Raw genomic sequence first — 25,910 nt, 5'->3', positions numbered from 1 at the left:
TCCATGACATCACTTAAAACCAAAATCCCCACTAGATAGTTCCATTCCTAACAAGTGAAATACTGAAACCCCAACATATGATTTCTATATTCTTCAATAACACCAACAATTCTCTTTCATCCACACCAAACAGATCAAACCCTTCTCAGTCTCTCCACAAACAGTGCAAAAGAAAAAATGCAAAACATCACAAAAGAAGGATCAACACTACCATCTTCTTTCTCTGAATCCTACCTTGTGTAACAAAACACAAAGCCATCATCATTACTAAAGGAGAGAAAACGCAACATGGAGAATCAAATTAGGGTACTATGTAACAACTCTCTCTTTCTTTCTTTTTTCCTCTTTCTCTACAACATGTTAACATTGTACCCATGTCAACATTTGTTTACAAGAATCCATCATAAGTCAAGACTCAAAAATTTAAGATTAGTTTTCAATGAGAGGGGAAAAGAAACCAAGCAAAAGAAAAGAGGCTAAAAGAGAACATAAAAAAAACACTAAGAAAAGAAATGATGGGGAGGGGGGTGTAGGTTGTTATTAGATGGGGAAGAAAGGAGGGAGGGATCCGACAGCCAGGATTTAATATTTCCTACTGAGTGAGAGATGAAGCGTTAGCAGAGGAGTTCTTGTGGTTATGCATCCACACCTTGAAGACTCTCCGGGTGATGCCGTTCTCCTTGCAGAACGTCTGGATGGCCGCCTCCTCGCCCTTCTGGATGCGCCACCCCATCTTCTCGGCCAACTCCAGCATCCTCTCCTTCTGCTCCGCCGAGAACTTGGTCCGGAACCGCTTCCGGCTGGCAGCCTCCGGCGTCTCCACGAGCGAGCAGCACCGCCGGAAGTCGAGTTCCTCGTCTCGGCTCGCCACCACCTTCCGGTGGAAGTTTCGATGGCAACCGCAGGCCGCGCACCGGAGGCTCCCGCTCTCCGGCGAGTCCGCGGGACTCTCCATGAACTCGCCGCACCCGTCCGTCGCGTAGCTCCCGAGGGTCGCCGCGTGGTTCTTCAGGCACTCCCTGTAGACCGTCCCCTCCCCCTGGCTCGACCTCGGCTCGCCGATCTCCGCCACCTCCATGAGAACAACAAAGAAAAGAGAGAAATAACCGGTGTTTTCTTCTCAACAAACACTTTGTGTGGGTGATGAACGGTGAGGGTGGTGGCCTCGGGCTTTCTCTCTCTATACTGTTACCAGAGAGAGAGAGAGTGTGTGACCCTGATTTGTTTTTTGATGGGGGAGAGAAAGGAAATATAAAGAAACATTCCCGGGGGTAATCATGTGAGGGGCAGCCACATAATGGTGGTGGTGAATATGAGGGGAAACCGTGAGCTGTATGGGTTTTCTCAATTATTTTTCTCTTTGGGAAACGAGAAAAGGCCATTGGGAAATGGGGACTACACCACCGTAGTTCGATACCACTACCCTCCCCTCCTTTGCTCGACTTGTCATTTGTCAAATGTCAACAATGGCCCTCCTCTCATCTCTCTCTCTGTGTTTCATTGAGAAGATAAGTATTCTCTTCTCCCTCTTTGTTTTTTTTTGATTGAGATAAATATTCTCTTTCTCTCTCTCTCAAATTCAAAAAAAAACCATCATTCCATATTTCCATATATGCTTAGCGTTATTATCTGCACGTTCTACAAAGACACCTAGTTGTCTTGTTTCCAAGTTTGGTTTTGGACAATCTAGCATCAGCAGAAACAGCACAGTGTAGATTGCACCCGTTTAAATCGTGACGCTTCCCTAGGCCTCACTCAATTATTCAGTGCAATGATTCTTTAAATTTTTTTCTTTATTTCTTGGTTCGAGTTTATCAAAGTGGGTCTGCAAGGCCATCATGTGATGAACTCTTCAGTTAGGTTACAGTGTATGGTCTTCTTTAATTTGTTCAAATTGAAACTATCATCTGATAATCAAGCACTCGCAATTTCTGTTGTGTGCTTGCTCTACAAAGTGAACGTAACAAGCAATTTTTTGGGGTTATTAACTACTCAAATCTGCCTTCGGGATTCCATTATACAATGCTTAATCAAGATTAGAAACCTAATCAATGCTAATCAGATCATCGGATGGGCGCATTGAATGTGTTGAGGGTATTGTAGACAAATACGTGGGGACAACCCTAAGGGTGTAGATCTCTGAGGAGACGGACATTCTGATCAAAACATGGGCCCCTCCCATCGATCGATCCCCTTATCAAACAAGGGATCTCAAAGACAGCAGATCAGGTGCAATGGCATTGCAGACTTTGAGTGTGCCTTGACCTGCCCTCCATATTCTGTTAGGTCCCGCAGCTGACAGGCTGTACCCAAGGATGGAGGAAAGTCAGGTACAGTAGCACACTCAAAGTATGCAATGTGATTGCACCCGATCTACCCTCGATCTCATAATCGAGATCTGTCATTTTTGTTCCTGATCAAATCCACGGACATCTAGTTCGACCGGAAAGTGTCACGATTCATGACCCCCCAAAGAAATAATAATAATAAAAAAAAAACAATTGCAATTCGTGTTCACCATGGTGTTTGTGTAATACAAATATAGAAATACTAACCGCACTTAGCATTTCTTCAGACCATTTAACCATTGAAAAGGATACAATCAGAAAGAGATAACATAATATAGTTACTTTAGTCAAAACATCCATCGATTAATAAAGCCACCATCCCTATACAAGTTGCCACTCAGCAAGTCTCCCGACTTTCCCCATCCAAAATTGGAAATTTGTCCAGTGGAAGCCATCTTTTTTTCTACGCACCCATGAAGTCAAATGATAATATAAAGCTTGCAAGTTAACTATGAGCATTGCACCAATGAGCTTGTGCTAGAGAGTGTGGTACAGTCTAGAATAACCAATATTTTTTCTATATGTAAATGATGTGAGAGAATCAATCCTCATTCCTAGTTATCTCATTCACATATAATCACCATTCATAAACATAGACATTGTATCAAACCCACACACTACAAAAAATATGTAGATTAGCGACGGACATAATCCGTCGCTAATCCATCACAAATTTGTCACTAAATAGTTTAGCGATGAACTAACAATAGATTAACGGCGAATAATTTTCCTCGTAATTTTTTAATCGCTAATTAGCGACGAAACATATCTATCACTACTTTCATTGCTAATTTATGACAGATTAGCGAATGCCATGATCCATCGCGAGGCCATCGCTGATCCGCAAAGATTTGGTTTTGCGACAGATACACATCTGTCGTTATTGTAGCGATGGATTTACGACAGATTATAATCCATCGCAAAATATCGACCAATTCAGTTTTGCGACGGATAAATATCCATTGCTAAATTGGAGGGCACCGATATTAATTAGCGATGGATATTATTCGTCGTAAAAATTAAAAAAAAATTATTTGAAATATAAATATCGAGAAAAAATTATCGTTATACAATTTATATATTCTGTGTATAAAAAACAAAGTACACATAAAAAATACAAATACAAATACAAAGTAGGTGAAGCAAATTTAACACAAGTTATAAGTGAAACAAAATTAACAACACAGTATAATCCTCGCCAAGTTCTAATTTGTTACAAGTGAACATATACAAGGAGTCTCATTTGAAACAAATTCAACAGATGAAGCTAATCCTCACCAAGATTCAGATCATCGTCCTCTTCATTGTCTCGATCTGCCCCTCCATCCATGCCTCCATCAGCTCCTCTACGCTGATCATCTCCAGCATCCTACAAGAGAACCGAAATGTTAGTATTGATAAACAAAATATAATAAAATAAATTATATGCAATGCACCTAATCTAAGACAATCAAAATAACATGACTGAATGATACATAGACTAAAAATAAAGTGAAGGACATTAACAAAATTCAGAGGTTGTCAAAATTTTTTTATAGTAATGAAATCATGCTTATATGTGTTTTAAGGTTGTCAAAAAACTTCTATAGTGATTCAATCATGCATATATGTGTTATAAGGCAGTAAAAAAAATTATACTAATTCAATTATTTATATATTTATTTTAATAAAGGTTGACCAAAAAAATTCATAGTGATTCAATCATGCAGTTATGTGTTTTAAGGTTGTCAAAAGAATGTCATAGTAATTCAAGCATGCACATATGTGCTCTAAGGTTGTCAAAAAACTTTCATAGTGATTCAATCATGCATATATGTATTATAAGACAGTAAAAAACTTTCATAGTGATGAAATCATGCATACATGTGTTTTAATGCTAGCAATAAAAATTTATAGTGATGTAATCATGCATATATGTGTTTTAAGGCAGTCAAAATTTTTTTATAGTGATTCAATCATCCATACATGTGTTCTAATGCTAGCAATAAAAATTCATAGTATTTCAACCATTCATACATGACGGGCACCAGAGTTCATATTGAATGCAGACGAAGTTTTTCTATCTCAAAAAAAGTTGTACAACTCATTACGGATAACATCGGAAATGACTTCATGTAAAAAGTCACGCACTGTGTCCTTAACAAGTTGGCGGACACCATCCCAAGAATTAGCATGGTCAATCGGACGCTGGGAGTTGATGCTGGCGGGAGGACTCTGAGAGCCCTGGCTGGAGGAGGCAATGACTGGTGTGGTGTTCATATTACTCTCAAACCCGAACATACAAACTTTTTTTGGTTCATCGATTGCAGTCACCAATGCGGCATGATCAAAAGACGGATGCTGAGTGAAGCCATTGCCGTATCGCTCTACCATATGTTGCTCATATGACTCCTACAAAGTAATGATTATAGTATAAATTAATAATTAAGAATTACAATATTTATGATAATGTAATTCATGGTAACTTATATATTATAATACTTATTAATACAATAAATATATACCATTATCACTCTTGCCTTCTCTAATACGAACTCTCCTGTGGTCTTACGTTTATGTGTTTCAACAAACACACCCTTGTAAGACACAATGCCTCCTTTTTCGGCTTCTTACATGGTTAAATGATAAAAAATCAATTAGAAAGTACGCAAAAATACTTATAAATTTAACAATATATATATATATATATATATATATATATATATATATATATATATATATATATATATTGCTGAGTTACCATTTTCTTCTGATGGCTCCCAAAAGTCCTAGAACCACTTGTGAGTAGATGGGCATCGGGCATCTTTGCTTGATTTTATATAGCATTTGCTGAGCGATTTCGAAATTCATGGCTCACCCACTTATCGCACATTGTATCCCAATAATCTATCCTGATAGCAGAAGGGTCATGGCCCTTCCAACGCAGTGGATCATCTATCTCACCAGCTGTTTTTATTGATGCAGTCTTCATATTGTGAAGCATGTCGGAAAATCGACTAATAACCACCTTCTGCCACACTATCCTCGCGTCCTGCTCCTTCGCAGTCACGAAGCGATTCAAAGCCTACAAATAATTTCAAAAAGTTAGTACACATGACTATAAGAAATAATTAAGTATGAAACACATTAGTTATGATAAATGATTGTATACCATGAATGAAGACCATAATCTTTCTAACACCTCCTTTGGGTACTCTTTTCATTGAGCGATTGGTCCTGATAGATGCTGAAGTAGTGACTTTATAATTTCTCATATTACTTTTTGTGGCTCGAACCTCGCGTTGTACATGAATTGGTACACATTAACAATCGATTATTTTTACACATTATTTATAAGATAAGTATTGGATAAGTGACAGTGTAATACTTACGATCGACTATCGATATACACTATTTGAATGAGTCATCGTGTGTCAGACTGAGAAGACTCTGTATCTGACGTTGTCTCATGATGTGTATGAGTAGCTGGTGTAAGTGGGTCATGTGCAGGCAAAACATCCTCTACAGAACATTGAGTTAGAAATTCACACAATGCACATATAAACTAATTAACTGTTCATTTATTTAAATGATATACCTATTAAAGCATTACGTGAAGACGAAAGCTGCGACTGACTATCACTAAGATGGGATCCTATAAAGATGATTAACAAGTAATAATTTTTATATCAACATATAAGCAAAAACATAATGAATTTTTATATTTAAATATAACATAAAGACATCTACCTAATGATGTCAAATGGCCTTCACTTGGTCATCGACCATTGGGTGTTCAACCACTATGACCTCCACGAACCATATTCTAACAAATAAAAATATTATTTGGATCAGTTACATAACTCTTGATCTTAGCATGGACATGACATATGCATGAAATGTAAAGATTTAAAGGTCCTACATGAATCATTATCACTTAGTATGTATTTCACTAGCTCGAGTATGCTTCCTCGTCACTTGTTTGATCATGCATTGTTGGTAGATGTAATGATTTGATATATATATATATACATATATCACACACACACACACACACACACACACACACATATATATATATATATATAATGTCATTTAATCACAAGAACTATGATGCATGCATAGATAACTTAATATTTTTATGTATAAAACCATCACATCATATTTACACTCATAACAAGGATATTTAGAATGATGAAATTACATTCATCAACACGATACATTCATTTAAAGCATATTTTCATGATACAATTTCACATGAAAGACATAATCAAATTGAAAATAACTGCATGCAAGCATGGATACAGACACATCAAACATGGTAATACAATCACTCATTCATACCACAACAATGTCAAACATGTACCTGCAGCAAACACACTCTAATATCTCACTAACTACTACCATGACTAGCATAGAATCCAAACTTCAAAAATAAGAGTACTATTTTCATACATTCAAATCATGCTCAGCATGATCTTCGAACTCCAGTAAAGAAGTCCTAAATATCCACAACTAAGTGAGTGTGTAAACAAAAAAGTGTTGCATCCAAGAAAGTAAATAACTTGTGATGCGTCTACATCACTTACTCACCATGGGTATTTACTCGATTTACATGTTTTTGCCTTTACATTTTTCTTATTTCTTTTTGCATGACATTTTTAGCCGCATGCGATGCTTAGCACTAAGCTTCATGCAATTAGCTCAGCTACGTACCTGCAAAGCACAAATATACAAATTGGACTAGGGACTCTGTTTGAAGATAGGAAGATGGCTAAGTACCTCGTGGCAAAAGCACAACACATAGCCATGACGGCACTGGGTACCAAAGTCAACCTCATTCATGCCCAAAGCATGCACAACAGGTCTGAAGCTCCCTCGACTAGCCGGCACAACCGCCGAATGAGTAAGCAAGCAAGCAGAGGGCACAGGCACGCTGAACGCGAGAGAGGGGAAGCGCAGGGAGCAGGGAGGGTCTCGTCCTCCCCTGTCGCAACAGGGAGACAAAGAATACTGGCAGGGCCTTTAGCCCTTGCCGAGTTGCCATGGCTGCCGACTTGATGAAGTACTGGTAGGAGCTTCAGCCCCTGCCGAACAACCATGGCTGCTGAAAACAACAGACAGGCAGGGCTTTAACCACTGCCGGTTGGAAAGAAAGAAAAAGGAGGACAAGAAGAAGAAGACACGCAAAAAGGAAAGAGGTTACTTGTGGAGGCAGCTGACGTAGTGGGTTACCCGGCAAGGGTCATCAGTGAGAGCACACGAGGGAGGCAAGGGGGCAGCTGAGAGGGTTGCCTGTGTCGATCTTGGTAAACAGAAGAAGAGGACGAATGATCAAGAAGCAGTGGTGGTGGCACTGTCGCCTGGCGGCGGTGCTCGTCGACGACGGTGGGTCGGGAAAGGCGACGAGAGGGAGAGTGCTCAGGGTCGTCGACGATGGCACACGACGGTGAGAGAGATGGAGTGAGAGAAGAAAGAGAAGGTGAAGGAGAGGGTGGCGGGCGATGAGTGATGGGCGACAGGCGGTGGACGATGGGCGGTGGGCGACAGGATAAAACAGAAAGAGAAAATAAAGGGGCTCACATTAGGGTTTTACGAGAAATTTAGTGATAGATTAGTGACGGAAAAATTCTGTTGCAAACGCGTCACAAATTTGCAATGAAGTAGCAACGAAAAAATATTGTCGCTCATCCGTCGTAAAGTTGTGATAGAGTTTAAGACAGAATTTTTCTGTCGATAATTTCGTAACTAATTCTAATTTTAGGGACGGATAGTTTTCTCTCTCCAATCTGTCCCAACTTTATGACAGATTATTTCCGTCACTAAATAACATTTTTCTTGTAGTAATAGGCACCACTATACCCTGTCAGATTACTAACTTTGATGCCTTTCATCTAAAAGATAAACCACACACATATACCCAAAAATGGATCGTTTGTCACTATATAGACCTGTAACTAATTTTTTAACGAAATGCAGGTGCAATGTAAATGTATGCTTTTAGTATGCTTCTACCTATGATGACCCACCATCTTTGGGATACATCTTGTGAGTTGTACGGCCCAACAACATCCGGTGGCTGATCAGGTGTTGCAGTACGCTTAAAGTGTGCAATCACATTGCTCTTGATCTGAATTCTTTTTTTTCATAGAGATTCATGCTCTCGACGAGCGGCATCTAAAGCATGCAAATGAACGAATGAGAGAAGTGAAAGTGCACTAGGATCGAGGCAACGAGCACTAGAGGGGGGGTGAATAGTGCTTTTAAAAATTTCTGCAGAATATTGAATGATTTTGCAAATCTCAAAGCAAACACACAAAGAACACAAGATTTTATCCTGGTTCGGTCTATCCCGACCTACATCCAGTCCTCAAGCAAAACCCGCTTGAGATTATCCACTATCAACCTTGTTAACTACAAGATCACACAGACCATAATCGGTCCTACTTTCAGTAACAATCCTACTGAAAGCAAACAACTCCTTTACACCAAGGAGTCCTTCTTTTTACAGAAAAGAAATAACAACTTACAATACAACCTATGAGTCTTCCTTTTGAATGCAAATGAGATGCAATTGGCTTTTGAGGTTGTTGAAACACTCTACTCACGAATTCACTATCTCTCAAAGTGATTTGAGTGAAAAACTGAAGTGAAAATATCACGTGAGTGAGAAAATAAATACTTGAATGAATAAGAGTGAAAAGCAATAAGTAAATGATTCAAATCGATTGAATTCTTGTTGTTTTTAGTGTACAATGCACTCATATTTATAGTTAAAAGATTCCATACATTGAGAGTATGGAAGGGTGTCAAAACAGTCCATTTCGAACGATCAAAATGTTTGAAAAATGAAAGGACACGCCTTTCAGAAAAATGACAAAATTAGTCGACTGAAACATCAGTTAGTCGACTAATAGTTAGTTATTAGTAGACTGACAGTTATCATCGGTCGACTAATCTGTTAATCGAGCCGTTTGAAAATCTGAACTTTTGAAACTTAGTCGACTTGAGAAAAGTTAGTCGACTGATAATATCATCAGTAGACTGAAAAACCTTTTAGTCGACTGCTGCTAAAATCTTCTGAAAAACAATCATTCTGTTCGGTCGACTGATAAAAAGCATTAGTCGACTGCTGCTAAATTTTCAGAAAACACATCTTCTGTTCAGTCGACTGATAAAACCATTAGTCGACTGCTGCTAATTTTCTAGAAAACAGACATTCTGTCCAGTCGACTGATAAAAACTTCGGTCGACTAATTTGACAAGAATGACTTTTTAGAAAATATGGCGCGAAAGGATTAGTCGACTGGTAAGTCTATTGGTCGACTAATAAACATGAAAATTTAAGAAGAGAGTTTTCTAAAAAGATTTTCAAAAGTGTTTCTTTTAGAAAAGTTTTTCTAAAGACTTTTAAGGTGAAATGCAACCTAAATATGCACTCTAAGTAAGGCTCTTACAAGAATCTAAGACTTTTAATGAATTAAACATTTGCACACTATTCTTCAAAGATTCTTCATCGAATTCTTCAATTTCTTCATAGCCTTAGTTGAAATGCAGTTGATTCCACTTGCTCATCATTAAAACCTTGTACTTGAAGTATCATGTATGGCTTCATTGTCGTAACAAGAACATCAAAAAGCATAATTGCGTTGATGAAGAGCTTTCAAGAAGCCCTTATCGTAAGGGTATCCCTGATCTGAGTTGGTACAAATACAAATGACAATGGATCGGGGCGGAGGCGGGGGATAAGGTCTACATCCCTATCTTGGATCAAAATTCTGGCCTCCATCTCTACCTTTATCCCTGCACAGGTTTTGATTTTAACCTTCATCCCCACCTTCATCTCTGTTTCATATCCTCTATCCTCAGTTCAAATCAGGTGAGGTAGGATGGGGCTCCATTTCATATCCTCCTTCCACTGTCATCCCTAAAGGCATTTTAGTTATTTTACTAACGGGTACCGAAAACGGGATGGGGGCAGGACGGGAGAAAGAGTAAGTTCATCCTCGTCGTCGTTCATGCCTGAGTGTTGCCTTTGTCCCCCACCTCCATCCCTCCCTGTATCTCTGTTTTATGTCTCCGTCCCTGAATCCAAACCTCTCACAAACATAACAAAAAAAATTATATACAAGCCTCACATTAGACACGTGGCCAACCTCAGACCCTAACCAATAGGGCATCACCCTGTAAGGCAACCCTAGTCATGTTAGGGTAGGCAATGACCTAGAGTAGGGATGGTTGTGGGGCTGGGCGGGGAGGGGGACAAGGTCTCCACCCCCGCCTCGCCTCAAGATTTTATCCTCCACCCCCGCCTCCATCCCCGGCGGGGATGGATTTTATCCTCCACCTCCGCCTTCATCCCCATTTCATGTCCTCCATCCCCGGTTCAAACGGGGATGAGGCAGGGCGGGGCAAAGATATTGCGGGGAAAAGTGGTCGGGGCGGGGATGAGGCGAGGACGGGGCGGGGAAAAGTGCACGTCCATCCCCGGACGGGGATGGATTATAACCTTCGTCCCCACATCCATCCCCGTTTCATACCCTTCATCCCCGGTCCAAACGGGGCGAGGCAGGGCGGGGCCCCGCTTTCCCCCGGTCCACTGCCATCCCGAACCTAGAGGTCTATCTGGTCATTTCAGCAATAATTTTATGGCAGACTTAGAAGAAAAAAATCAAGGGCAATATGGTAAAAAGGCACCAGGCAGCACCAAAGCCAGTCCGCCGGAGCAAGAAGGGGCATGGCCGGGGTCCTGAGACCTGCCGACCGTACTATTTTCCATTTGTGGAAAGGGCAGGCAACGTGGGGTTATGGGCAGCTCTCATGTGGTGGAGAAATTTTGCCAAATTTAGTAAGATTCTCCTACTCATTTATTCCCAGCCGTACACGTTGCCCCCCTCCCCCCTTCACTGGGTCAACCCCTTAGCCCGTGTCCACGTCCATGAAGCTGACACATGTGCTCTTAATTTTTTTAATTAATGACATGTAATTAATTTGTAAGGGTGTTTACTAGTAGATTAATAATTTAATCTTCATCATAATCTTTTTTTAAGCCCTCATCGAGAACCGGGCCACTTGGTCATAATCTCTTGTTAATCTCCTACTACTAATAAACAAAGTCTATTTCTATGTGTGTCATCCATGAGGGGGGGCCGGGTCCAACTTTCCATGTGGATCAACAAGTTTCCAAAGTGATAAAGCATAGATAAACATACCACGACGAATCATTTAAGCACAATCAATGAAGATGTGATTAAATATTGATATTGATTGCCATCAATCCGGAAATGCTTAAATAATTGATTGTTGCCCCTTAAGGGGAGAAAATCATGCACCTGGTGCACCAACACAAACATAAGCATGTGTTATGTCTGCTAAGAAATGCATTATGCATGCACGCCCACATTATGTAGGCAACTAGGGCTGGTAAACCAGCCGAAAGAACTGAAGAGGGAGTATTTGGGATCGGCTTGTTTACTAGTGGATTGAGATTGTGGCTTGGCTCCTGTTTGTGTGTTTAGTAGAGCTGACTCATCCTTAAATGAGACTGGATCATGTAAAAATATTTTATGTTATTTATAGATGAAATATATTTTTTTATCTATTACACTTTAAATATATAGCTTTTATATATTAATAGTCCATATTATATATATATTCATCCATCTTCCTCTTTTTATACATTTTTTATGCATTTTTTATTATATATTATATATATAGAGAGAGAGAGAGGAATGAGCATCACCCAAACGATCCTAAATAGCTGCAAAGGATCTCTTGAAAAAAAAAATGCAAAGGATAAAAGATTTGGCTGTTTTTTTTATCCAAACTTATGTACCAAATATATCTATAGATATGTTTTTTATAGTTAAGTTGGTTCATAGCACCGGAGCCGGACCTATCAAAAGGCCAATGAGACTTGGGCTTCATGGCCCCTGGGCCAAAAAAATTTTAGGGGCTCATTTTTAATAGGGATTTCATTTTCAATAGGGGCCTCAAAAAAATTAGAGGCGCTGCTCTCGAACTCTTAGTATTACTATTAATAGGAAGCCTATTTTTAGGGAGCCCATTTTTAACAGGGGCTCAAAAAATTTGGAGGCCCTGTCCCCACCAGAACTCCTACTATTAATAGAAGAGCCATTTTTTCCCTCCGCCTCAAGCCCCATAAAACACAGGTACAGCCCTGCATAGCACAATATTAAATTAAGCAATTTTTTTATTTGTTTTTAAAGTGATAAAAAACAATGGCTTATATTGTACTAAAAATTTGATAAAATAAAATTCAAAGTTTTCTGTTAAATCTATTTGATCCAAAACATGATTTTGTTGATGCAAATAAAATTCTCTAAACCCATGGAGTTTTACATTGCTAGAACCATGACGTAAGTACGACAAACAGAGACGGTAGACAGAGCCAGCGCAAGTAAGTCTTTGTTCTTGGGTAGGGATGGCAATGGACCGGGGGAAAATGGGGCCCCGCCTCGCCTTATTTGGACCGGGGGATGGAGGCAGGGATGGGGGTTAAAATCAAAATTTGTGTGGGGATGGAAGTGGGTATGGACTTACGCTTTCTCCCATCCCGTCCCCGTCTTACTCTGCCCTGTCCCAAATCCTTCTTTAGGGATGGTGATGGATTGAGGGAAAACAGAGTCCCGCCCCTGTTTGGACCGAGGATGGAGGACATAAAACATGGATGAAGGCGGGGATGGAGGTTTAAATCAAAACCTGTGTGGAGGATGAAAGCCAGGATGGAGGGCAGGATTTTGAGATGGGACGGAGGTGGAGACCTTGTCCTCTGCCCCAGCCATCCCTATTCTTGGGGGTGGTTTCTTTGTGTAAATATCAAACAAAAAAAGTAATTAAGCTCCTCTGCTTCAAGCAAGGTAAGAGATGCCTCTACCGTTGGGTTTTGATCCGTGATTGTCTCGTCACAGTTGACAACTTTTTGGGCCTACTGACCGTGGAGTCAGAGACATGGTGGCCTTGGGGCCCATAAGAGTGAGTTACCATCTTGTCTTCGAGTCCAACCGGCAGCAACTTGATTTGTTTATACTCAATCATATTTAATTCTAACCTCCACCCGCCAAGATTTGAACGTTTCAGACAACCCTGATCAATGGTTGTCAGTGACGCCACCTAGGGAGTGACCCAGTTCTCAGTGAGGGTTCTTCCTCATTAAAAAAAAATAGTTCTAGCCAGTGAACTCATAGTTGAATTTAAATATTCATTGGTAGTTTTAACTCATGTTGAATTTAAATTTTAACTTTTTTTATTTTATAAGCCCTTAGTAATATATATATGTTTCTATATGAAAATAACTAAAATATATCTTACGAAAAATAAAAAAAACCGTGCATCTTGTCCCAGCTGGCTTTCAAAAAAATTGTGTGCTTGTGCCATGTGTCCTTATCGAGTCAGCATACACATCCGTGTCCATGTCACATAAGCTTATACTATAATTGCCAATTGGTTGGTTGATTCTTGTAACGGCATTATACTTAAAGAGGCTCATAAATGAAACGTCTGGAAGCTAAAAGTTTACACCTTCCATCAATAGGTTTACCTAACATATTTATGTTTGATGCATATTGGTCATGTCCGAATCCAGTTTTACTCTTTTTCACAGCTTGAAAGTGCCTTGTAGCAAGGACCCAAGGGGTTCGGCATAGCGGGATGGGGCCTAGACCGTTTGACAGGCAGCTTAGGTTCAAATCCCATGGGCGTCACCCTCTGCGTAAGCCGAAGCTTGGCGACTCCTTGGGGTCGAGGGGTAAGCCTTTAGAGTTTTACACCAACATGAACAGTGACTGTAAGTACTGTAGGCTGAGTCAGCGCAGCTAGGTCTTTGCACATGGGGTGGTTTCTCCAAGTAGAAAAAACTATGAACAAGCTTTCTTGTTCTTTTATCATGTTGACCACAATGAAATATATATTAAACTTTTCCTTTTATGTCCCAGAGTGAATTGTCTGACATGAACTGCCATCTAAAAAGTAAAACAAATCAGTTCAACTCATCCTCTATTACACCCCTATCTTCATCCTCCTCCTTGAGATTTCATTGACACATGTTATTTTGATCAAATTGGACTCCTTAGATGTGATCTACCTCCTTCATTTAGTGAAGATCAATGTTTAAATGGCCAAAATCCGACTCGTGTGTAGGATTTTCTGGCGATTCAAAAATCCATGGTTGACAAAATAAAAAATGTGACTTAAAAAATCATATTTTTTATGGGTTAAAAAATATAATCCAAGGGTTAATTCTTATTAAATATGCTGAATTGATCTATGTGGTCAGATTTGATCAAAACAACTTGCATCATAAGATTTAAGAGGGTTACGAAGATGGGGGATTACATAGGGACTAGCAGAACCAGATTCGCATGTAAAAATAGTAAACCCCTATAAACAGGGAAGCAGATCAGGTCATGCTGAAAATGAGCGTTTTTGTTCGTGCGGACATCGTGGCCGTCTGTTTGCATTTTGGATGAATGCCACGTGGTTTTGTTGACTTTTGAGCTTTTTAAAATATAAATCGGATGGCCACGATGTCAGCATGAGCGAAAACGCTCATTTTCAGCATGACCTGATCTGCTTCCTAAAAACAGGGAGGCAATCCATTTCTGCAAATTCCTCTTTTTCCCTTATTTTGGTGTTCTTGGTAGATAAGAAGTATTGGCCAGATACTTTTAAGCCCTGATAGGAAACTGGGAGCTGAGACAAGGGTTAATTTATTTGGCAAAAACTTAGTCAAATTACCTTGTGGTTGTCGTTTGAAAACTGGCAGCTGGGATAGGTGTTTATGCATTTGGGATGGAAAGTGAGGTCCTCTCACCTTTGTATTTACACTAAAGAATGAAATCCATGACGGCCAAATCCAGGATTTAACAGTTCCCACTTCCTCAAATGACACTTCCCATCTCAGCTACTAGTTTCCAAACAGGGCTTTACTTGAAAATTTTCGATTGGAATAGGAAACTTCAAGATGATGGTAAATCTTGCTATTTAATAACTCTCATTTTATTCTCCATATATATATATATATATATATATATATATATATATATATATATATATATATATATATATGCATGTCTCCAAACATAATAAAGGATCAAGAGTCCTTAAAGGTGCTACCAAACAAGATGCATTATTCTCATTCTTTCTAAATTCATTTTTCACCATTTCTCTCTAACTCATTTCCATCAAATTCACTCACAGCCTAAGAGAAACTTCTGCAGATTTTGCTCAAACATGAAGAATCATTGAAGTGATCAACGACAACTGTAACTCAGTGGCATGCTTGCAAAACTTTGCATGCACAAGGACGTTCTTTTCTAAAGCCAATTGTATAAAGGGATGCTACCATGACAACGTGGTACGGATAAGGCAGAGAACCACAGACAAACTGGTAAAAGGATGATTTGATTTGCATGGAAGCTAACCTGCACCACTTCCCTGGGGTCCCTCCCCAAAACTTTACACAAAGCTTAGTTGTGTTTGGTCCACATGCTTTTAGGGCTGGTAACGAGCTAAACGAACATGCCTGGGCTGATTGGGCTCGGCTTGTTAAGGGTGAATCCCTGCTCATCAGGAGCCGAGCCCAGCCCCAGCTTATTATGTGGCACTTGCTTCCTAATATATATATATATATATATATATATATATATATATATATATATAGAGAGAGAGAGAGAGAGAGAGAGAGAGAAAACTGAACATATTAGGTCTAATTTCTCATTTTGCACCATTTTCCCCATAATTTTGAAGTGTTTTATGATAGATCTGAACCATTAGATGTGTTTAACATGCTTGATTTAGTGGGGATCGACTCTTAAATCATATTTTTTTGATGAAAAAACATAATTTTATGAGCCGAGAAAAACTGGTACCTTCATAGCCGTTGATTTTGGATCAGCAAAAAAACCTGTATACAAGTCAGATTTCGGTGATCCAAAAGCCAGTTCCCACTAAAAAAACTTATAGATCAAATCTATGATGTTAGATGTGAGAAAAAAACTCCAAAACTACATTTTTGAAGGGGCAGAAGTGGACAAAAGGAACACATCTCTCTCTCTCTCTCTCTCTCTATATATATATATATATATATAGGGTAACTAGAATATGTAAACCAACAAAATATGTAAATTGTTATGCACCAAAAATTGTATATGTTTTCTTTATTTTTTTCTAAAATTTCACCATACATGTGCGATTTTAGATGTTTGGTTTTATAGAAATAGACTCTTAGATCATCTTATTACGACGTATAAGAAGGATCTTTTAAGGCTTGAAAATCAATGGCTCAGACTTTTCATAAATATTCAAGCATACAAAATCACTTTTTTTTATTCAATTACAATGATTCAATAGTCGATTTCAAGCAAACGGATCAAGCCAAATGCATATGCAGGGTTAGATTTGCAAACAAACTATGAAAATCTCGGTTCATACTAGTTTACATATTTTGCTGATTTACATATTTCAGATTTCTTATATATATATATATATATATATATATATATATATATATATATATATATATATAGAGAGAGAGAGAGAGAGAGAGAGAGAGAGAGAGAGAGAGAGAGAGAGATCTTGTTCGCTCAGCTTGTATACACTTCACTAGTTGCTTCTGGCTCGCTCACAAGCTCACTTTACAAGTCCAGAGTTTTGGGCGAGCTGATGGAACCAAGCTCACAAACAGCTATACCTGATTTGCTAGCCCTAGGTGCCCATAGGAAAAGGGAGAGGAAATGACCCCCAAGGCACCAGAGTGGTCCTTAGCTTCTACATATGTGTGGAATTTCTCAGGACACACATACCATACCTGCTCCAAGGGACCCACTTCCTCTTTCAAGTTTCGAACCCCTAGTCTGCATCTCACTTGCACTTTGCCCGTGGCTTTTACAGTTAAAGCACACATTTCAATATCTATGACGCAGATTAGATTGGATCTTGTTAGATTCTATATCTAATTTTTATCAAAGGACTAATCAATCTGGTCCTTTTGCACCCCTATCTGTGAGAAACCTGGAGCCCTTGCCAATTTCAAGCTCTGTTTGGAAATTGGCAGCTGGGATGAAAATTTATGCATTTGGTAGGTACATGGTCAAACTACTTAACCGGTAGCTGGAATGCAAGTTTATGCATTTGGGAGAATAAGTGAGACTGTCTTCCCTTTATATTTATACTAAAGAGTGAATTTGGCAGCTACCATATTTACAAATGCATAAACTCCCTCGGACTATCAGTTTTCAAATAGAGCACCACCAATAATCTAGATCCATATAGATCCTTCAATCACACATTTGCTTGAAATTTGTTGTAGTTCAGTAATGTTTCTTCTGCAAATCCATGCTTCCACTAGACCCAAACTCTTCCCAAACTCTTCGTGTTTCTCTTAACCTTCTCGTGATCGCTATCTCGATTTAGCTTAATGTTATTGGATCCATCTAGAAAAGTTTGGGTCATTGGTTGAACCACTACCAGTTTTATATCAACAATCAAGGGAAGGAGTAGAGTTATGAGACCAGTTACCCCATTTTTATCCCATCCTTTTCCTTACCCCATCTCTCGTGGTGGTGGTGGTGGGAGGGGGGGAGAGCCAGTTTGGAGGGAAAGTGCATTCCCCGGGTGGAGGTATGAAACCATTTTGACAGAAAAACTGTTTTTTTGCATTTATTATATGGACAAGTTTGTTTCACCCTTTGTAGGAAAGAGACCTTATTTCCTATGAAAGATGGCCTCTTTCGTAGAAAAGGGCATGAAACAAACACCCCCTTAGGGGAAGGAAGCACCTTCGGGGTGAAAGTCATTCCCCAAAGGGGGTTGCGACCCTGTTTTCATGTGAAAACAGAGTCAGTGCATATAAAGTACGGGCTTTTTCTCAGGAGAAAAAAGCCACTTTAACCAGAAAGTGGTCCTCCTTCCCACGTTTTGGGTTGAATAAACGCCCTCCTCAACGATCACATAACAGAAAACCATAATATAAAAAGCATCCCATTCTATTATTGGCCAAAGCCTAGAGCCACCCATTATATTATACGCCACTACTTTACAAAATTCAGTGTTGCTGCTTCACCAAGCGTACGCAGGGTTAACCATTTTCTTTTTCAATTTTACACGGGGAAACAGCTCCCAAAGAGAGTCCTGCCGAGCTACAGTCGCTTCTCTAGCAGCATAAAACTCTGAGGCCACCCTGCAGCTTCAGCTTGCACAACAGAGGTACCCCCTCCGGCATTCGAACTCATGACATGGCGGAAGCACCACCTCATTCGCTCACCCCACAGCCAAGTAGGTGCCCTTGTCGGGGCATAAGCAGGGTTAACCATTTCAATTCCAATTCTAGCTGCTGTTTTAACAGCAGCAGGGGCCGCATGTAAGCAAAAGAGTATCATGAAATTGTTAGATTAAGCTCTATCAAGAGTCGATGAAGTTTCACATTGACTGGGTGCAATCCTAGCACAAGTTCCAAATTTTCTCTTCCTATTGTAAGCACAATAGCCTTTGGTAGTTCAACTTTAACTAGTTAAAAAAAGTCCGAGTCAAACTGAAGATATAAAGGCCCATGATTTTTCTTTCCATATTAGAGCTGGGGGATGAAAGATTTTTTGTTTTTTTGAAAGAAGAAGGCCATGAAGATTCAAAACCAACAATTGCAAATGGATCTGTTTAGTCAGGCAACTAATCTGCAGAAGTGAAATGAGATGGCAAATCGTAGTATTGTAAACAGGAAAGCATTCCTCCAGAAAGAGCTGTAATCAAGAATATAGTGACAAAAGATGGTTCAAGAAGACAAATTATATGAATTACCAAAGATTACCAAGTAATCACATGCCTCAACTCCCTAATTTGAAGGCATCAACAAAAAGGCCCAAGCAAACACCCGCTTTCCAATAGTTTACCATCACGATGAAAGACTGCAGTCTTCTTATTGGTAATTGCATAGTTTTTCTGTACATGAGCATTCCTATACCTTCAATGGCAGCTACTACAACACCAGCAACCAAGACATCCCAGTCACCTGTCTGCCCTAGGATTGTTGCCAATGCATTTGCTGTGTAGAAACCCAACAGCAAGAGAAAAATTTTCATGGGAAAGTTCTTTCTAGCTGCATTAAGCTTTTGTAATAGTTGCCTGCTGCCGGCACGAACTATACTCACCAGCCGAGTCCCACCAAAAGCAGGAGTATCTTCATCTGGACTTGAATTGCCTGTGGCATCAGAACCTCCAGTATTTAAAACAAAGGCAATACTCGAAGCTCCCCTCAGGCACCTAAGCAGGAAAAGACAAAAATCATATCTAGCAAAAACCTTCAGAATCACCCAACGCCAACACCAAGATTTTCTTCTTTTTTGGGGGGGTGGGCGGGTGTGTGGTGGTGGTGTAAAAGGCAGTATACGATGCATTAGTAAAGTTTACAGTGTTGACAAGAACTCACCATATTAATTAGAGGTAATCAAAATTAAGAAATCATAAATAAAAAAGGACACAATCAATCTGGCTGCTTCACAATTCAAAACGAACTTATCTAAGAAATGATCATCTCCTGGCCAAGGGTCTTTGAAGCATAGAAGCAAGACATACTGATTTTGAAAATGAATAGTGATGCAAGTTCAGGCACCTGAGAGAGAGAGAGAGAGAGAGACTAATGTCTCATTTCTTTCCACTATCTAATATATATTACATGACCATCTTAAACAAATAGCATGAGAATTATAAAAGTACTCTTACCTATAGAATAAAGGGTGCGTCTTTGTAGAACCAAACCACCATAACTTACACCCTTGATTTACGTTGACCCAGTCTCCAAAAGCAAAAGCTGATCTTTGGATCATGCTTAGCATGGTTTTTTTACTATCTCCATGCATGAAAGTTGATTCCAAGATGATTCTTTGGGCTATTTTTAAACTATCCTCATTTTCATGAATTGTGAGCCATTGATTTTTCACTACCTTGAAAATCGAATCTGACGATGCATTAGAGATGATTGATTAGATTTGATATTTGGTGGCTAGATCTACACAAACAATAGTGTGTACCACTGCATCGTATCGTGGTTCATAGCCACAAAAGCAATGTTGTTAGAATCGGTATTGGAACTGAATCAATTTTCAATATGAACTGAATCGAGCTGAATTGGTTAATACTTAACCAGCAGATGACACGAGTCAATAACATATTAAAGTATTAAAAACATTAAGAAATGTTTTTAATCTTTTTTAAAATATTAAAAAAATAGACCGATACTGATTTCTGAATCGATTTTTGGCTGACACGATACAAATTGGCCAATTCAGGCTGATTCAAAACAATACTGACAACAATGCACAAAAGATTTCCTCTAGAATAAAATCACAAAAACATCTATATCATAAAAATAAATAAATAAATAAATGGCCTCGCTACCAAGCTGTTGAGTTAGAGCTACATTACAAAAAAATAAATACCCTAACAAACATCAGTGTACATATGGGTACGAAGTGTCACTGTGTCTCAGTTGGAAAAGTAGGGTTAAAAAGAACAAGTGTAGTATTAGACCCACTAGTGAAGTTCCTCTATAGTATGAGGTTTGGAAGTGCCCAAATATCAGCTGGTGAGGGTGTGGCAAATGGGCCAAGGAGTAGTAGTACAAGAAGAATATTTAAGAGAACCAGAGGGCCAAGACTTGCTTTTCCTATCTAGAATAACCTAAAGTGCCCAATCTCACACATGTCTTGCCATGGCATTTAAGTTAATGATTGCTTTAAAGGACAATAAATTTTTTTATATAAGAATTTTACATATTTTATCGGCATTTTTTTTCCAATTTGGAGCCATGATACATGCCATACCAAGTGTTAGCACCTCACATAGGCAAGCTAATGTTGAAAGATCAAAAGTGTATTCCTAGAAAAATAAAGATCAAGAAATAAAATGAGTACATCAATCTACTCGAAACAATAATTAGCCACCTAAAAGTATAGTTAAGGATATGCAACAAATAGGAACTGATGGGTAGGCCAGATCAACACTTCACATGCAAAAATGGTTCTGCCTGGTCTGCATTGATCTTTTATAAGGTGTCAATACTTACTAGCAAGAAAGATGCCAAACGATATCTGTTGGAGGAGGTTTTAAGAGCCAAAAAAAGTGGTTATCAAGGACCCTCATATGTTTATTGGTGAGACAGTTATCAGCAGAGATGGCTATTTGTTGCTTATCACATGTCTGTCTCCTTCACATTCTACACCTTCCATAAGCAGTTTGTTTCAATATGATTCTATTATGAAAATAGGATTATCATCTCATCTTTTCCTACATATATATCAATATATGAGATGCTCATAAATCAGAACTCCATACATTTTTACAAGATCACCATAAACCAACCTTAACGTTCCTCCAAACTAATGATATTATTTCTAATATGTGCTTATCTATCTTGCCTACCTCTTCAGCTTCAATGGTGTAAAGGCATGGGAAAACACTGTTTAACGTTCTTCCAACCATCAAGATAGATACATGTCTACAAACATAAGAAAATACAAATATAATAACATCTCAGTATATTTAGAAATGCAAGTTTTCCTAAAATATTAATTTTTAAAGATAGATTTAGTCCTTTAGTGCTCATGTTTTATTATAATTTCTTCTTTTTAAAAGTTTGCCAAGCCTAATTTTTTCTTTAGAATTTCCAAGAAGAACCACTTCACAAAAATTGCCTTGCTAATATTTCATGAGACTGATATTGGCAACACGCATGCAACAGCACGTGCGCACAGTGCACACACAACATGCATGAGCATATGTATGCTTTCCTGGGCCATAATTGATCAATTACATCAAAACAAAAGAATGCTAATGTAACATCTCAATGCTTATATTTACATATATCAACTGTTAACCATATGATTCATATTCAATGAACACAGAACATGAAAAAGGTCAACAGAAGAAATTTTCTTAAGCTCCTAGATGAATGCTGTTATGATGAAGGAAATAAAGCATTCAATAATACCAGCACAAGATAAAGATGATCTTATTAGCTTCAAATTAAATTACCATATAGTTTTTTTCGTTTGTAACCCAAAGAAACCGCACCCGGCACGAAGACCTGGTCACGCTGGCTTAGCTTGCCATACCTACGGTTGTCGTGCCGGTGGTGTAAAACTCTGAGGCAAGGACCGCTACCCCCGAGGCCTATGATGGGCATTGGCTTGCGGAAAGGGGGGACGCCCATGGGAATCAAACCTTGACTGCCATCTAGTGGCCAAGGCCCCACCCCACTAAGCCACCCCTTGGGGCAAATTACCATATACTTGAACTTTTGTTAGGGACACAATAGCTGAAGAATGTTTACCTTTTTCCATGTACTCCTGTAGGAACTGCAAGAAACTCTGAATTTTGTCTAACCGAACTTTGTTTAAACATCCAGCTCCTTCTGAAGGAACAAGCCACAATTGTATCAAATGGTCTCTCCCAATTGTCAATCTCCATAACAGGTATGACTAACCGCATAGTACTCATAGTCATGCCAAAGAACGAACTAAAAAGAAAAACAAAATGACAAAAGGACTAGGTTAGAAATTGTGAATGAATGAAAGCTGATGATCCTTTGTGCACAATGATGATTCTAGTTACCAAAATTTTGAAGGATCAGAAAGTCTTGAACAGGCTTCTATACTGTCACACATATGCATATTTACAACAGAAAGAAAAAAGTGCTAGGAGCCTAGGACAGAAATAATAGGACATATAAAGAGACTAAGATTAACAATCCCTAGTGCGCATGTGTGGGATCACCAAATTTGACAAAAAATATGCACATTCTTTTTAAGAAATGAAAAGAACTTCAAGAGGACAAGAATTCAATTACTTTCCAAGGGAGCCAAATATGCCTCCCATGAAGTGGGTCTTTTCTTTTATATAAGATATGAGGGGATCTGAGATAGTAGGATCTCAAATCATAAGATCTTAGATCCTAGGACCTCAGTGGGGATCTCAAATTCCCTATTTGCTTGCAAAAGGGATTACAACATTGGATTTTTAATTACATGTTTGATTACCACCAAGTTTTGAAATCAGTGTTTTTTGTCCTCCTGCATGAGAGTTTAGAACCGGATCCAATACAGGACCAATGTCACCTGTTTTATCTATTTCACATAAAAATTGATATACTTGACCCATTTACTATGGACCAAGTATCAAAGGGGGGTCAAATTATATCAATATCCAGCATTCCACCATGTGCTTTGAGTCAGATCTGGATCGGAAACCAGACCCATTCATTGAAATTCAGACCGAATGTGGGATCAACCTAGCTCAACCCATATCCAACCCGTTCGTGTGGTTTTTTGAAATTATGGGAAGTCATGGGTATTTATGATGAATCACATGACTTAAGAAAGTGGAAGTCAATCCATGCTAAAATATAATGATCATAGAAAAAGAGGTCCACGAGGTCACAGCATATTGTACATAACTCCACTTTGTTATGCTATAAGACAACCAAATTTAGTATTTTTATGCTATGAGATACCAATTTGCTAGAATGTCTATATCCACCCTGGTCATCTGACTGAGTTTAATGCCAACAGAATCAAATCCAGTTGAGCCAACTACATATGGCTTACAGTATCAAAGGCTATGAAATCTTATCATATTGTATGCTCATAAACCAAATACCGTCACATTTAACCCCCAGATTTTCTTGATTGGTTTTTGACCGATATGGTGTATCATGGGCATGGGAGTTTGATGCAAACCGAAGAGGCTCTATTTATATTAAAATTCTACCCAACTACGATTGTCTAGAAGAAATGAAAAATAACTAGGCAAATGCAGGAAATAACTGGAAAACAAGAAAATTAGTGAATTTATATTCCAATCAACTCCACTGTCCATTTAGAGATCCTTCATCTATAAATAGATGAGATTTTCCTTAATTCTAAACAAAGTAAACTACCTACTTTAATAACCCTTTAAAAAGATAGAACTTATCCTAATCTAATAAGAACTGGATATTGGATCTAAACATAAATCCAATATCCGTTACAAATGAACCAAAACACAAAAATGAACCAAATTCTAACAGATCCAAATGATAAAATCCAAATTATGAATCAGATCCAAATGGATCCTTATGGATCCGGGTCTTCTGCTCCGCTCCTGCATCAGAGTTGTTCCTGTGTGATCGCAATTTGGTGGAAATTTTCATATTTTGGTCAGTCATTCTGCCTTAAACTGAGGGTATTTGGTATATAATCTGCAGAAGAGGCCATTGTTCATGAGCTGATCCATACCTGGATCAAGACAAGAGCAATGGTTTCACAAGATTCTGCTTGGTGCTTCATTTGTGTAATCAGTCAGGTGTTTTTCTATGAAATTCTGTTTCAGTTGCTGTCAGACTAAGCAGTGTTGACTGTACTGGAGACTATAGAAGTATAATTGAGGTCAGCTACATGGAATCATCAATAACACCTTTGGTCTCATTTGTATAAAAATTGGTAGATTCATTAACGAAAGGGCAGATAATTGGCATGCTTGCATAAAAGCTACCGCTTACACTTGCATAAACACAACATTAGTTTCATGAATGTGGTGCTGTTTTGTATAAAATCAGTGGAATAAGTTAGCATTGCTCAACTAAACCTGTACACACACACAACCTTCCCCAAACCTACAAATAACCTTCAAATACTTGAAACCCATATTTAACAGCTTGTCCCAAGACACTCAATTAAGATAACAATTTTCTGCAGTCATTACCATTGCTGTAACATCCATGCTTCGTCCCAATAACTGAGAATAATGTATAGAGTTCAAACCAATCAATGGCAGGGCAAATACAGTGACAGATCTGTGCATTTTCTCAATTGAGATGCACCCCATCTTAGGATAGAATAAGTTGGCTAGCAATTCCAGCAATTTGATGCACCTTGGCCGCTACACCATCGGGAAAATGACCGCAACCACCACATCATCAGTTCCCCTGACTAATAGAGGCAATTATCCACTAAAATCAAACGGTTTGCATCTGCAAAAAGAGGCGAAGCCTCTACATTCTGTTTCAGATGTATCAGAATCACCAAAGATCCCCCCCCCCCCCCCAATGACCCATTACTGTTTGATTGAGGCAAGTAGTAGCTATTCCTTCTAAGAACAAAAAAGAAGAAAAAAACTCGATTCCTTTCCCACCAAATGCCAACACCATCTCAGGAAAAGAATCCCTATTTTGAGGCAAACTGAACACAGAAACCCCCCACAAACTCACAACCAACAATCCCACAATCAAAACCATGATAACAAGACAATCGGATGAAGGCACCACGGAGAAGAAGAAGAAAACTTTCTCACCTGAGGATCGAGGAAAACCACGATGGCTCTAGCCGAGATCCTACCAACGCGCGCTCGAGAAGCCTGTGCCCACCATCTCCACCACCATTTTACGAGGAATAGTTTAAGGTTGGCCAAGCCTGCCGTATGGGAAAGGGGAACCTACTGATATATAGATTATTGTCTTGTTTCACTATTTGACCACTGCCAACGAACGAACCAAGTGACAAACCCGTCCTTACCCATTAAAAACAGGACAAGAGAGGA

The 25,910-nt window shown here is 39.0% G+C and overlaps 1 protein-coding gene and 1 pseudogene across 3 annotated transcripts; both read right to left on the bottom strand.

The window, feature by feature from the left end:
* Positions 1–314: 314 nt before the first annotated feature.
* LOC149841364 (zinc-finger homeodomain protein 2 pseudogene) lies at positions 315–1,078 on the bottom strand (annotated as a pseudogene). The gene has a single exon (XR_016431692.1). The product of XR_016431692.1 is annotated as a zinc-finger homeodomain protein 2 pseudogene (transcript).
* Positions 1,079–19,019: 17,941 nt separating this feature from the next.
* Positions 19,020–25,799, bottom strand: NPQ7 (antigen receptor-like protein (DUF565)). 2 transcript variants are annotated; one of them, XM_090003787.1, is made up of 3 exons: positions 25,665–25,799; positions 22,669–22,854; positions 19,020–19,601 (listed from the first exon to the last, which is right to left on the bottom strand). In XM_090003787.1, exons 2-3 carry the CDS (start codon positions 22,839–22,841, stop codon positions 19,166–19,168), a joined length of 609 nt encoding a protein of 202 aa, XP_089859913.1. In that variant the 5' UTR covers positions 22,842–22,854; positions 25,665–25,799; the 3' UTR covers positions 19,020–19,165. The 2 variants fall into 2 exon arrangements, with proteins under 2 accessions (XP_089859913.1, XP_089859912.1); XM_090003786.1 differs by lacking the exon at positions 25,665–25,799 and adding an exon at positions 25,077–25,105.
* Between the last annotated feature and the right edge of the window lie 111 nt (positions 25,800–25,910).

The sequence above is a fragment of the Nuphar pumila genome, chromosome 4 (assembly GCF_984573655.1).
Source record: "Nuphar pumila chromosome 4, dmNupPumi1.hap1.1, whole genome shotgun sequence".
In the NCBI taxonomy this organism is placed as follows: domain Eukaryota; kingdom Viridiplantae; phylum Streptophyta; class Magnoliopsida; order Nymphaeales; family Nymphaeaceae; genus Nuphar; species Nuphar pumila.
Note: the sequence above shows the minus strand (reverse complement) of the source record. Positions and strands in the feature narration are given on the sequence as shown.